The sequence below is a fragment of the Gambusia affinis genome, linkage group LG14 (assembly GCF_019740435.1).
Source record: "Gambusia affinis linkage group LG14, SWU_Gaff_1.0, whole genome shotgun sequence".
Taxonomy (NCBI): Eukaryota; Metazoa; Chordata; class Actinopteri; order Cyprinodontiformes; family Poeciliidae; genus Gambusia; species Gambusia affinis.
In genome coordinates this window covers 1,646,283-1,659,770 of record NC_057881.1, presented here as the reverse complement: position 1 = coordinate 1,659,770, position 13,488 = coordinate 1,646,283, and the positions used below count along the sequence as shown (strand labels likewise).

Sequence of the window (13,488 nt, the reverse complement as noted above, 5' to 3'; positions counted from 1 at the left end):
TTTACTGTATTGCGCCACCTAGTGGTTAACAGTAATTGCTTCCCTGAAGCCTCAGGAGCAAAGACAGATACAAACTGCACATTTAAATATAGAAACAGGTTAATATCAACATTTACCTTCAAACTGCACGAATTATTAAAAAAAGTAAAAAACCTGAAACTTAAAGTATAAAGATGACATCTTTAAATATGTACATAAAAGATTTCTGAAGAAAAGTCCAGACACATTTTAGAGAATTTCTGCTGATCTTCAGCAATTTGATCTTTTTAATCCCATCTTTTAAAAAAACCCAAATATATTTTACATCTTTTTCAGATCACAGAAGAACATTTGACACCCATTTATAAACATCAACATGGAAATTATTTCTCTGCAAACATTTGCAGAGATTGTGATATTTTTATATTTTATAAAAACAAAACAATTGAATTTGTAAAATAACAAAACCTCACATTTATTAAAATGTTGAAGTGAAAAGTGCTTCCAGTCTAAGTGATGCTGGTGAAAGTGCTTCATCTGGTCCCGCCTGAAGAGTTTCATTTAAATGAACGACACTTTAAATTCCAGTTTTTCCTTCACACATTTGGTCAAACTGAAGACAGAAAACTTCGTCTTGTTCTCAGTAACACTGAAACGTTTCTGAGCAGCTTATGTGCAGTTTGGGGTTAAATAAGTAAACAAAAACATTGATTTCAAAAATAAAACACCAAATAAAAAGTGCCAAGACCAAAGCAATGTAACAAACCGATTGTGGAATAAATTGTAAAAAAAACAACAACATGAAATTAAGACTTAATCTTTTTAAAAAAGAATCATCACTAACTCTTAATAATAATCAAACAGGATCTAAATAAACAAACTCAAGCCTGAACCACTTTTATCCTGAGATTAATTAAACTTTGAATCTGCAGACAGTGAAGGATCTTTGCAGCTTCAGTCTGTCTGCAAAACAAACAGACAGAAAAGATTCAGCAGCCATTTTACTGACAGTTCAGATGATCCGGTTACTGCCTGATTTCACCACTTCACTCAGCATCTGCAGGCTCAGATGTCCTCACATTAAAATGTTTCATTCTTTTCATATGTTTAAAATAATCTTGTAAGTGCTACTGCATTTTTATTTGGCAACATGTTTAAATAGAATCGTTGCTGTTGTGTCTGTTATTGTATTGTAAACCTCTAGGAGGCGCTGTTGGACACTACCTCTAATTTTAATAGTAATTTAAAATAATTTAACTGGGATGAAGGAGATATTTTCCTCTGGAAACCAGGAGAAACTAAATAAGATAATAATAAATTTAATGCAATTGTTTTCCTCACTTTTTTAACCAATCAGATCTGAAGAGAAACTTCTTCAAAAAAATAAAAACCCTCAAAACAAGTAAAATTCAGGATTCATGATTTTATGTTCTGAATTTTAGATTTCTATTAATAGCCTTCAGACTCAATTGCATTATTACCATTATATTACTTTAAAATGGTCTTAAAACAATATCACAATAACTTCTGCAACAATTTATCGTCCAGCAAAATTTTTAATAGTTAAATCCAAAGTTTTTTTTTAGTTTTACCAAAATGCTGCAGATAAACGTCTCTGTTCCCAAATATCAGAGGTTTCTCTCTCCAACGCCTCAACAAGACGCCGACGTTTCTCTGACGGCTGAGAGATGACGAGCGCTGAAATATTAATACATCTCATGTAACCGTTTAATATTATTTTTAATGACTTGTCACGTGAATAAAGTTATCCACCTGTGATTTTAAGTGTGTTTCTTATAGAATCAAAACACCAGAATTACAAAATTTTGTTTTTTCAACATTAGCAGAATATAGACAAAGTTTTGTGCAAAAACAGCAACTGACTCTGATGCAGAACAGCAAAGGAGCAACATTAATATCAGACATCATCCCAGATTTTCAATAAACTGGAGGAGACAAAAGAAATGTCACTCCAACTTTGGTCTTTAAGAAACCGGAAGAAAAACCCAGAAAATACTGGGACTAAAGCCATGAATCATATCAGCTGAAATATTAAGTCTTAAGTTTATAGAATAAACTGGATTAACTCTGATTTATTAGAATTAATAGTGTTATTTAGGACCAAATTATTCAACATTTTTCCTGATATTGTAGCTGTAGTTTGAAATCATCTTGTCTGTTGAATTTCTGGAATTTTTCTGGGTTAACTGAAGGACGAGGTGTTTTTGTTAAAGGTTCTGATTTCCACTCTGAGCACAGCAACACGGTTTAACTTGTGAACTGGTCTGCTGTGTGTCATCGTTGTGCTGATTCATCCATCTTTGCTCCTGAACGATTCACATGTCGGAGCTAACAGGCTTAGCGATCAAACTAACAGCATTCCTCTGAAAACGGTTGGGAACTCGACTGATACGGAGTGAAAAATCAGCCAAAGTCCAAAAATAAACCCAAACACTGAGCAAGACCACCTTCAATGATGACGAGGAAATCAGAACCATTAGAAGGCAAGAAAGTAAGAAATCAGAGGCGAATTACAGAGTTTTAAAGTGATGTAAACATTACGAAGAAAATGTTGCCAAAGACGTGAAAACTGAACGTTGGGGTCAGTCTGTGGATTAATTCCCCGAAATCGTTCGCCACGTTTAGCTTCGCTGCTTCTCTTTGGTTTTTCCTCAACTTGGACCTACTGCCCTCTCTTCTTCCTCTTCTTCCTTCTCTTCCTCCTCGACGGCCCACGCCTGGATCTTCCCGGTGCCAAATATCGTGTAGATGACGGCGCCGCCGATGTTGATCCCAGCAGCGACCCAGAACACCTTCCTCCAGCCTGCCATGGTGTGCTGCAGAGAGGTCAGAGGTCAATCTACCCAGTGTACCACTGCAGATACCTCACTGGAGTTAAAATATGATTAAAAAATTAGTTTATACAATTATTTTTCTTGTTTTCATGACGCTGAACTTCCAAGAAACAAGTCTTATTTTTATGCAATAAACCCAACAGAGGAAAAGAAAACTTTAGGAATAAAACAGTTTAGAGCAGAACAAACAGAAACCAAACCAGACGGGAAAGAAAAGCTGGAAGTATTTCAGCATCAAGATTTCTTGGAGACTCACATCTTCTGTAAAGTATCCCGTCACGATGGGCGCCACAACACCCGGGATCGTCCCGAAGGTGTTGGTGATTCCCAGGAGGAATCCGGCGTACCTGCCAGGAAGAGAAACACAATAAACATCTAGATAAAAATATAAAGTTTTCCTCCTATGTTGGCTGTGACGCTTTCTGCTGCCGTCATATAACCCACTTTTCGACAATCAATTGTTGTGTGGAGAATTAAGGCTCCAACCAACAATTGATTTACTAATTTAGTATTTTATCGATTATTTTGACTATCTATTATCCTATTCAGACAATTAAACGATTTGTCTATCAACTGTTCTGATGACTTACCAGTTATTCTACTACATATTCTGATGATTAATTGATTAGCCTCCTAATTATTCTGGTAATTATTCCACAGATTATTCCTACCACTTAAGATGTTTTTATACCAAATCAGGAAATACATTCAAAGGACCAGACTAAAACTGTCTACTAAGGAGTTTTGGGTTGAACATATTTACAAAAATGTTTGCTTTTTTTAAATCTTAAATACAAAATATTAATATATTTGTACATTTTTGGTTTAGTTTCTGATCTGACTGTGTTGTTCTTTCTGTACACTCCAGTTAACGATGAATCAATTCCTAAAGTAGTTGACGATCATTTTAATAATTGATTAATCACAATTAATCGTCAGTAAACACCTTGGCGCCAGTCTGTCTCTGCCCTCTGCTGTCAACGCTAGCTAAGCTCTGGTAGCTAAGCTCTGGTAGCTAAGCTCTAGCTAGCTAAGCTCTAGCTAGCTAAGCTCTGCTAGCTAAGCTCTAGCTAGCTAAGCTCTAGCTAGCTAAGCTCTAGCTAAGCGTGACATTATTCATGTATTTTATGCATAACTGCATTTTTTAAATTTATTGTAATAAAATAATTTTTGTTTGTTTGTTTTTGAATATTTATATCTCTTGAAATGGAGGTGGAAAGCAACACCTCCAGCTCAGATGCTAATCTGTTAGCTCATGACTCCATGTTTGAGCAGAGAAGGTTGCCATGGCAGCGGGCACCCACCGGGGAGCGATGTCGATCTGGTTGACGTAGACTCCGGCGGAGCTGGTCCCTCCTAAACTGGTGGAGAGCGTGAAGAAGGTGACGGTGAGGATGTGGCTGCATCCGGCGTAGCAGACGGCGATGAGGAAGAGCGCCGGCAGCAGCAGGCCTGCAGCGAGACGAGTATCTCCATGGCAACCCAGCAGCTAGTCTGTTTAGGCTGAAAAAGTAACCTCACTGACCTGTAAAGGTGAAGATCTTGCGCACGTTGGTGATGCTGAACACCTGCCTCATGATGAGCCAATCAGCAGCCACGCCGGACAGCAGAGAGACCGGAACGCTGCAGAGGTACGGCAGCGCCGACAGGAAGCCGTTCTGACGCCCACAGAGACGCAAGTTACTCATTTATTAACATAAAACCCAGCAAACAGAATGAAATCTTTACAACTCATTATAAAATGAACGTTTTAAATAAAAATCTAACTGTATTAGGTTAATATTAAATGCTACAACACAGTAAATTCAATCTGTAAACCACAGCAACATGCAGAACAAAACCAAACAGAAACAGCTAATTAGATTTTAAAGCTAATTTATTTTAATATCTGAATTTTTCATTGATCCTGCTACCAGAAAAAGTAGAAAATGGAGCATAAACGCTTAATATTTTCTGAAATGGAAAATGTTTGATTCTAATAAACTCCAAATATTTCTCTTTTATTACTTTTATTTTAATATCTCTCAGGTTGTGCCGCAAACATTCAAAAACCTTTTACTCAACAGATTTGGGCTCCCGAGCCTTTAAACTTGGCTGAAGACAGCAAGGATTTTAGAACAAAGTTCTCAATTTTTGTTTCTGAGTTTAAACTAAAAACATTTTCTAGAACAAAAAATAGAAAACACTAAACCATGGCAGATCCAGCATGAATGTCAAACGTTTAAAACAAAGAATCTGTATTTCTGTCCCTCATTTCAGAAAGGGAAACTCAAATATTATATAGATTAATCACAAACAGAGTGAAATATTTACAGAAATAGTTCAAGCCAAAGCTGCAGTTAGCCCCACTGCTGGGGAAATCTGGGTTTTCATTCTTTGTGTGCCAGAATTACCAAAATTAAAAGAAATAAACATTTCCTTGTTCTGAAATGAGGAACAAAAAAAACACATTTTCACATTTTTTGAGTTTCTGCTGTTCTCTCAATAGAAACCTGGTTGAACAGGTAAGTTTCAGACGGAGCAGCAGAAACTCACCGACTGCAGGTCAAAGTGCAGGATGTCGTTCATGTAGGTGGGCAGGGAGGTGAGCAGCGTGTAGAAGGACCAGTTGGAGCACATCTGGGTGACGATGATGGTCCACAGCGGGACGGAAAGCCCCATGGACACAAGAGGCAGCGACCAGCCGTGACCTTCGCCCTGAAGGGAAATGATAGCAGACAAATTTAACTCGCATCTGGGAAACTGTGAGAAAAACAACACACAGATGAACAAGCAGAAGTGTTTAGTACTGATTAAAAAAAATGAGTTTTACGTGTAAACAATAAGATCTGAGAAGCAAAAAGCAGAAACAGGAACTCTGAAGGAGAAGTGAAGAAAATACAGGCCAGAAATTTCTCCAACATTTAGTTTGAAAAGCAGATTAGTAATCTGTCAGTCTGACGATTAATCAGATTAAACAATGGCACATTCTGCAGACCTTTTATTGAACCTCTTAAGCTTATATTTTAAAATTTAAAGCTGAAACAATTAATCTCATTAATTGTGATTAATCAATCACTCAAACAATCATGAATTTAGTAATCGATTAATTAATAACTGCTATGCAGACTCAAAAAAAGTTATTTTCTGAAAGAACAAAACACTCACAGCAGTAATTAGGCCAAAACTGTTACAGATTATATGTATATATTTTGCATTTAAAATGTTTTGTTGTTGCATTTTAGACAGTAAAATGTTTTTTATTTAAAAAGAACAGAATTATTTGTTTGTCTGCATCTCTTCATGTATTCCTAATAATGTATAAAAAGGCTTCAGTAGTTGGATGAAAAATCTCCAGAATGGGAAATTTTATTCGATTAATCATCAAAGTATTTGATTAGTCGTCAGAATAATAGATAGAATAATTGATTACTGTAAAGGTTAGTTGCAAACCTAATAACATATTAAAAATCTGTAAAAAAAAAAAATATACCAGTAAACAAATAATCAAATTCATTAAAAAAAAAAATAAAAAATAAACATTTCATTCATTGCGTAAAATGCAATAACAGAATTTCTTTGCTGAACACTTGATCATTTGTAGCAAAGGAAACATCTTTACGGATAAATTCGTTTTTTTCAAATTAAGGGCAAAATGTGTATTTTTTGTACAGTTCTGGCTTAACGAGTTGAGTACGATTTTCTTTTAGCACATGGCCTTCTTTTGGGTCGGCATACTCCAGTTAACGATTAATTGATTACTAAATTACTTGAACAACTAATTAATCATGATTAACTGTTTAAAACACAAAAAGCTGAACCAAAACAACCAGGATGTTGAAGCTCACCTGAGCTCCAATAGAGTTTATGATGTAATCTCTCTCCTGTTCACTGATCCGACGGTGAGTTCGAGGGTCGTCGGACACGAGAATGCACCAGAAAACAAACCAGAGGCACCCGGCGCATCCTGAGGGACGAGGACGTGAAGCGTTAATAAAAAAGGAGCTGAATGGAGGCGATTTCTGTGTGTTTGTTCCACGGACCGCAGAGGTAGAACACAGCGGGCCAGCCCAGTTGTTCACAGATGTAACTGGTGAGCGGCAGCGCCAGGCAGGCGCCGAAGCTTCCCCCAGCACCCGACAGGGAGATCAGGAAGGAGCGCTCGAGGGGCGGAGCCCACCGGGTCCACATCGCCATCATGGCTGGGAACGTCACGCCCTGAATACAAAATTATGAATTACAAATATGTGTAGCAGTGGTAATATAAGTTTTTAAATTTAAAACAACAACAAAACACTTCTCTTTTCCAACAGCCATTGTACAGCGCATTCAGCGGTAAAACCAGCTGACCAAACGTGCTTGAGTTCTGCTTGTGTTGCTAGGTAACGGGCTGGGTTTTGCTGGGGTTGCTAGGAAACCTAGCAATCAGTGCCTTCTGATTTATAACGTTACACTTTGAAGGTTTTTGGAAACAGTTTATTTTCCACATGTCAAAAAACTTTAACTCATTGCCAATAGAGACCTGGGTGTCTTTTTTAAAGTGTTGGTTTGTTTTTAGAAGCAGTAGAAACATGAATGGAAGTACAAAGTGCATAATATGTCCCCTTTAAATTATTGTTAAAGAGCCAGTATTTTGGAAAATCACTTTTTCAGCTTTATGTCATGTTATAATGAGGTAACAAACCAGATGTTTTGTCTTGATTCTTTCATGCATGTTTGAGAAGTTCTTTAATCTCCATGGCAACCATTCAGATGTGCAAAACACGTAGAGGATTTAGCCCTGCCTTTGAGAACACAGTTGCCCCTCTTTTGCAGTTTACGAGCTAACGAGCTTCCGCCTCACAAAGCAGCTCCTTCAGACTAGCCAGTAGCAATTAGCAAACATCTGCTGAGCTCATTAAAGGAGCTACTTCTCTGTGATGCTGGTAAAAAGGTTGTTTAAAGGGTTAACAGAGGAGCCATGTTGTGATAACTTCCTGGAAGCAGAGTTTCAGGAACAGCAGGAATTAAAAAAATAATAATGAAACATTTTCAAGGTGTTAAATTATGATGTAAAAATGTTACTCATATTTGATATACATTATTTAGCATATAGCAACTGAAGGTACCCAAGCTACTTGTGCTATAAAATGGCCCTATGTACCACCGTCCCTTTAAGAATCCAACACAGAACCAGGTGACCTACCTCTCCGAAACCCTCCAGGGCCCGCAGAGCAAACAGCCAGCGCGACCCCCACCCAGCAGCCAGCGGCGTGAGGAGGGTGAGGACAGCTGTGCCAAACACACCCATACCCAGGAAGATCTTCCCGCCGTAGTGACCGGCCAGGTAGCCGCCCGGGATCTGAGTGCACAGGTACCCGAAGAAGAAGGCACCCAGCAGCCAGCCCTGAGTCTCTGAGTCCCAGGGAAACTGGGGGGTCTGTGGGGACACAATCAGCCGTCAACGGGGGACAGAAACACCAGCGTCTGTTCAAATGTCTCTCTAGAGCCGTGCTGACGTGTGAGCAGAGCATTATAAACAAGCCAAGTCATAAAAATGAGCAGTTCTCACTAACTGAGAGTCTGAGGAAAAGGTAGCAGCTCCATATGAGATTGTGACTGACAGCGCTAAGTCCCGCCTCCTGGCTCTGATTGGTTGTTTCTAGTTAGCACTGGGAGAAGGCAGAAGAACTCAACTTTTTTCACAGTTTATCTGTCACATACCAAACAAATATGTAAATAAATATATTATATAAAAGTTACACACGTAAGCTTTAAGCCATTTATTCATTGTTATTTTTAAGCACAATCGTCTGGTAAGCTAACTGCAACCGTCGCAGTTTGAGCTCCCGTCAAGGCAAATAAAGTGACGTGTACATGTAATACCTTGCGGACCACTAGGGGGCGCCCGCGGGAGCCACAGTTTGAGGAACAGTAGAGCTCACCCCTTCCGGCTGCTGCAGGGCTCTGCTGCTGTTTTCTGGTCCCGCCGGCAGCGGACACGCCGGGTCCGCCGTGGTGTTCGTGGTTCCGTCCGGGTCGGTGACGTTCACCATGGCGACCATGGCGACGCTGAGGTTGACACGGAGACCGTAGACCACGGAGATCCCCAGGAACATGAGGACGGCGAGGCTGAGACGGGCCGAGCAGCACCGAGGGGGAACTGTTGACGGGAATGGATTATACAAAAGGTCAAATGACTCCCGTTTGCTTTGTTTTGAAATTCTACTTTGGTAAAATTGGACTCTCTGTTGCAGAATCTGTGAAAATGTCTTTCTGAATTGTTCCTGCTGTGATGTTTGGACCTAGCAGCTCTAAGCTAGTGGAGTCTTCAGGGACATTGATGCCTTGAGACGTTGCTTCTAGCGAACCCCTCCGAAAATTAAGCTCTTTGTCCCTAAAACTGAAAACTAAAACTGATTTTTGTTGTTGTTGTTGTTGTTGTTGTTTTCGAAGTAATGGCTTCGAAAACATTCATTTGTTTGAATGAATAAATATTAAAAAATAGTAATTATAAAATAATAAAATATAAGTAATTAAATAATACTAATAATGTTTTTACTATTTATACATTTCTTGTATTTTTTTATTATTCAGTCATTTATTTGTGTTCTATTATTGTGTTCATTAAAGATCTGCTGTTGTTGTATCAACCTTCCAGAACTCTCAGGTTCTGGTTCTGGTTCTGCTCTGCATCCCCAGAACCAGAACCAAATGAGGAGAAGCAACATTTAGCATCTATGCACCACAAATCTGGAACAAACTTCCAGAAAACTGTAAAACAGCTGAAACACTGACTTCCTTTAAATCTCGACTAAAAACCCACTTGTTTAGAGTTGAATTTGAAACGTAATCAATTACAAATTTATTGACGGAATCTGACTTGATGTTGTTTTTATTGTTGATTCTATTGTGTTTCTGTGTTTGATTTGATGTAAAGCACTTTGAAATGCCTTGCTGCTGAAATGTGCTATACAAATAAAATTTTATTTGATTATTGTTGTTTTATCTGAGCAAATTTCCAGTAAGAAACATATTATAATACTAATAACTTGCTCCATCTTCAGCTTCTCTTTTGGAGAAAAAAGCTGCTGTTTGCTTTAACATTTAAACAAACCAACCAAACTCACCGGCCTCCTTCCCCAGGAGAACCTCGGTGTCTCCGCTCTCATCGGTGTTGATGGAGCAGCCATTGGGCAGCGGCATGGCAGGCGTCTGAGCCGGACTGGATGGGTCGGTGGGTCGCTGTCACTGAGCCATGTTGAGCTGGAAACAAGTCATTAAAACATCAACAAAGCAGAGAGGAAGCGAGATGAACGCGTGACGGAGTTTCAGCTGATCGGGATTATTGTTGAAATTCTGCAGAAATGTTCAGGCAGTTTGATGATTCACGGAACCACTTCCTGTTTCAGTAATCTGAACTCGTTCTTCAGCGGAGCAGTTCTGATAGACAACAAGTGGCATCCAGTGAAACTCAGCTCACAGTTTAACAGCAGACTGCTTTCAAAACTTCCATTTTGATCAGAACATATAAAGATCTGCAGACATTTTCTCAATCATGAAGACGGATGCATTAACCCTTGATATGTAAGAAGCTTTTAAGACAATCCTAATTTTAATCCGGGAGCACATTATCACTGAAAAATGCAGAGAAATTCAACTTTTAATTTTATCCAGTGGGGGAAAAAAATTCAGAAATAATAGCTACTGGTCTAAACTGAGAGAAATGAAGGAAAACGAGGAGCAAAATGTATCTTCCACCACACAAAAAACGTCTCCAAACATCACTGCATTAAAATATGAAGTCCTAGAGTCACCAACAGGCCTGACAATAACAAACTGTCCAAAAAATAGTTATTTTGAGACCATTTTAAGTAATATGCTGACAACAGCATCATAATTTGCCCTTTCAAAGGCTAATAAACTTCCATATTATAAGGAGCACTTTACACTGGAACAGGAAGATATTTTTAATAAAATAAAACAACAAAAAACAGTAAATAAAACAAAAATAAAAAAGACATACAACTAAAAACAGAAATAAAATGGATTATGAAAACTCTGTAAACAAAACTGCCCTTTGAAAAAATATGAATAATCAGCTGATCTTGATTTATCATACAATTAATTACTTATTGTGAGAGTCTTAGCCACCGAGTCTCCATATCAACCATCAGTTGTCATCTACGATACTTACTACTGGTACTCTTCTGACACAAACATGTGAAGTTTGCTCAACTCTTCGGGGATTTTACCTGATTCAGACTAAACTTTCCAACAACAAAAACTCCAGGTGAGTCAATGATAAGCACAGTGGAGGTTGGGTAATGCTGTGGGCCTGTTTCACTTCTAAAGTCTCATTATGTGCAACTGCAACATCAACAAAAACTATCTGCTTTCTGCACATTTTTCAGCATTTGTGAAAACCTACTGGAAATTAAACAAATAGTCTGGGACAGAACCACCTTGACAGCAGCCTGACATTTAGTTTCGCTTTACAACAGTAAAGCGAAACTAAATGTTGAGGAAACAAAGCGTTGAGGAAGTTCCTAATTAAACTTTGCTTTAATTACGAACTATTGAAATGTCGTGGAGCGAAACAGGAAGTAGATAAAGTGATGGTAAAGAAAGAAAGCACATCCTCTTTTCTTGTATTTTTTACACATCAGGGGAAAGTGATCAGGTGTTTATGAGTTTGTAAAATGATTCAAATTAAACCTCAAATGTAAAAAGCACAACAGGATATAAGAAGCAGGAAGGATTTACAAAAGAAGCAGAGAAGTTAAGAAATCCTCCCAGAGAGCTTAAAAAAAAACCCCACAGAATTACCTGCAAGAAGTTTTATTCATGACAAGTAACATGTGCTGAACTCAACTGCTATGGACTCTACAAATGCTCACTGTGCAAGTCTCCACTGATGAAGAAAAGGAATGTTGGTTTGCTGGAAAACATTTGGACAAACAATAAAATTGTGGAAGAACATAAAAAGTTCTTCAGGAGGAGCTACTGGCAAAACTCATAATTTACTGAAAAAACATTGACACACTTACTAGGGAAAAAATAAGCAGAAATTTGAAAAAATATATCCAAAAACCTTTTTTTTTTCAAGGTTTCCAAGAAGTTGGACCTTAGAAAAAGTCCATATTCTTGGAATCAGAGTCATTAAACTGCATATTTTAATAAACTTATCTAAAGAAACTGTTTGTGTAGTTTACTTAATTCAATATCAGATGTAAGTGGAGATAAAACATACATTTATAATTTGTCACGAGACTAAAGCAAGTCCCAGCAAGTATGAGAGCAATGATTCATCAGGATTCCTGTCAAGAACAATCAATGCGTTATTGAATCGCAGATGAACTTCAAGCGAAAAGGACAAATTAGCAGCAAAAAGAGGAAACATGGAGGACGTAGCAAAACAAAGCTCTTACATGGAAACATTTGGTTATCTGTTCTGTATTTTAGAAACCAGACGTGATGTTTTCAAATATACCACAGGATTAAAAATTCACTTCAGACTTGTCTGTAAAAATCAACCAATTCACTTCAGGTCACCTAAAAAAACAACATTAAATTGTCAGTTTTTACTGCGTTTTAACTATACTGTATCACCCACTGTGAGTTTTATCCGTATGCGTGGTTAGTGAAATATAAAACTAAAGTTAACACGTTAACTTTAAGCTTCTGTTCCTTAAATCAAAAAATTAGAAAATACTGGGAAATTTTGGCTTAAAATAAACAACTTTAATATGTAATCCATTGACAGAAAAGTAAAAATTAAACTTGAAGGGCGTCAGTTTTCATCGCTGTCAGAGACACTAAAAACCGAAACCTGATCTGAAAATAGATCAGGTTTACAACTTCACTGTAACTGAGAAGTAGCAGGTAAGTAAAAACCTGAAACTGTACTTCTAAAATTAAATCTTACCTTCTTAATTCTAATCAAGCAAACAAACATAAAGCTTCTCCCGGCAAGGCAAAAACTGAACAAAGCAGCTTGTTTTTCAACAGAGTCACATGAGGAACAACGATTCGAGGAACACAGATCAACAAACCATGCAGAAGCGCTACGCCTTGTTTGAGACCCGGACGTGAGTGCGGTAAGAATGATTTATCAATCTGTGCAAGGATTATGACGTTGACGCTTGTGATTGGCTCCTTGTGCTCATCTGTTTAACAAGTAGTGGAGGCGCTACAGATGTGAATAAACGCTTTAAATAAATTAAATTATTAAAACGGTGTTTTCGTATTTTTAATAATGTGGTATTTTGTCACATATTTTGAAAATATAAAAAAATTAGAAGAAAAAACGTCTTCAAATGATTCGTGAACTCTTTACAATCGTCAGAATTTAAATTTTTGCTGATTTAGTTGACTTTTTAGAGTATATTTCAATACTTGAAAGCATATAGCAAGTGAAATATAACAAGAAAATATTCGACTGCTTGATTTTTTTAATGCCCCAATATTTCTGAAAATATTCAAATATTATTGTTTTCTTAAATACAGTTATTTAAAACACAATTATTATAAATATATTTCATATAATTTTGATTCTGTTTTTAATAGTATGTCGTGTTCTCTAGTTAGACTTAAAAACGTTACATTATAAATATAATTCCATTTTAATGTCTCTCATAAATACATTTCTTATAAATACTTCCGTAAATTCAGTAACTCTGAAAGCTTTTAGCCA

General features: G+C 37.4%; 1 protein-coding gene across 1 annotated transcript; it reads right to left on the bottom strand.

Annotated features, from left to right (window-relative positions):
• Positions 1-226: 226 nt before the first annotated feature.
• si:ch1073-513e17.1 (sialin) lies at positions 227-12,885 on the bottom strand. Its single transcript, XM_044138343.1, has 11 exons — positions 12,721-12,885; positions 9,923-10,058; positions 8,738-8,955; positions 7,999-8,232; positions 6,857-7,031; positions 6,662-6,780; positions 5,370-5,531; positions 4,360-4,492; positions 4,139-4,286; positions 3,091-3,181; positions 227-2,816 (listed from the first exon to the last, which is right to left on the bottom strand). Exons 2-11 carry the CDS (start codon positions 9,996-9,998, stop codon positions 2,652-2,654), a joined length of 1,521 nt encoding a protein of 506 aa, XP_043994278.1. The 5' UTR covers positions 9,999-10,058; positions 12,721-12,885; the 3' UTR covers positions 227-2,651.
• Positions 12,886-13,488: the final 603 nt, after the last annotated feature.

Excerpts from the sequence above, each read along its gene's own strand:
- si:ch1073-513e17.1 (XM_044138343.1), bottom strand. The coding sequence starts at position 9,998 with ATGCCGCTGCCCAATGGCTGCTCCATCAACACCGATGAGAGCGGAGAC. Across the intron at positions 8,233-8,737 it reads CCCTGCAGCAGCCGGAAGGG|ACCCCCCAGTTTCCCTGGGA; the intron begins GTGAGCTCTACT and ends GTGTCCCCACAG. Across the intron at positions 7,032-7,998 it reads CCCTGGAGGGTTTCGGAGAG|GGCGTGACGTTCCCAGCCAT; the intron begins GTAGGTCACCTG and ends TTTTGTATTCAG.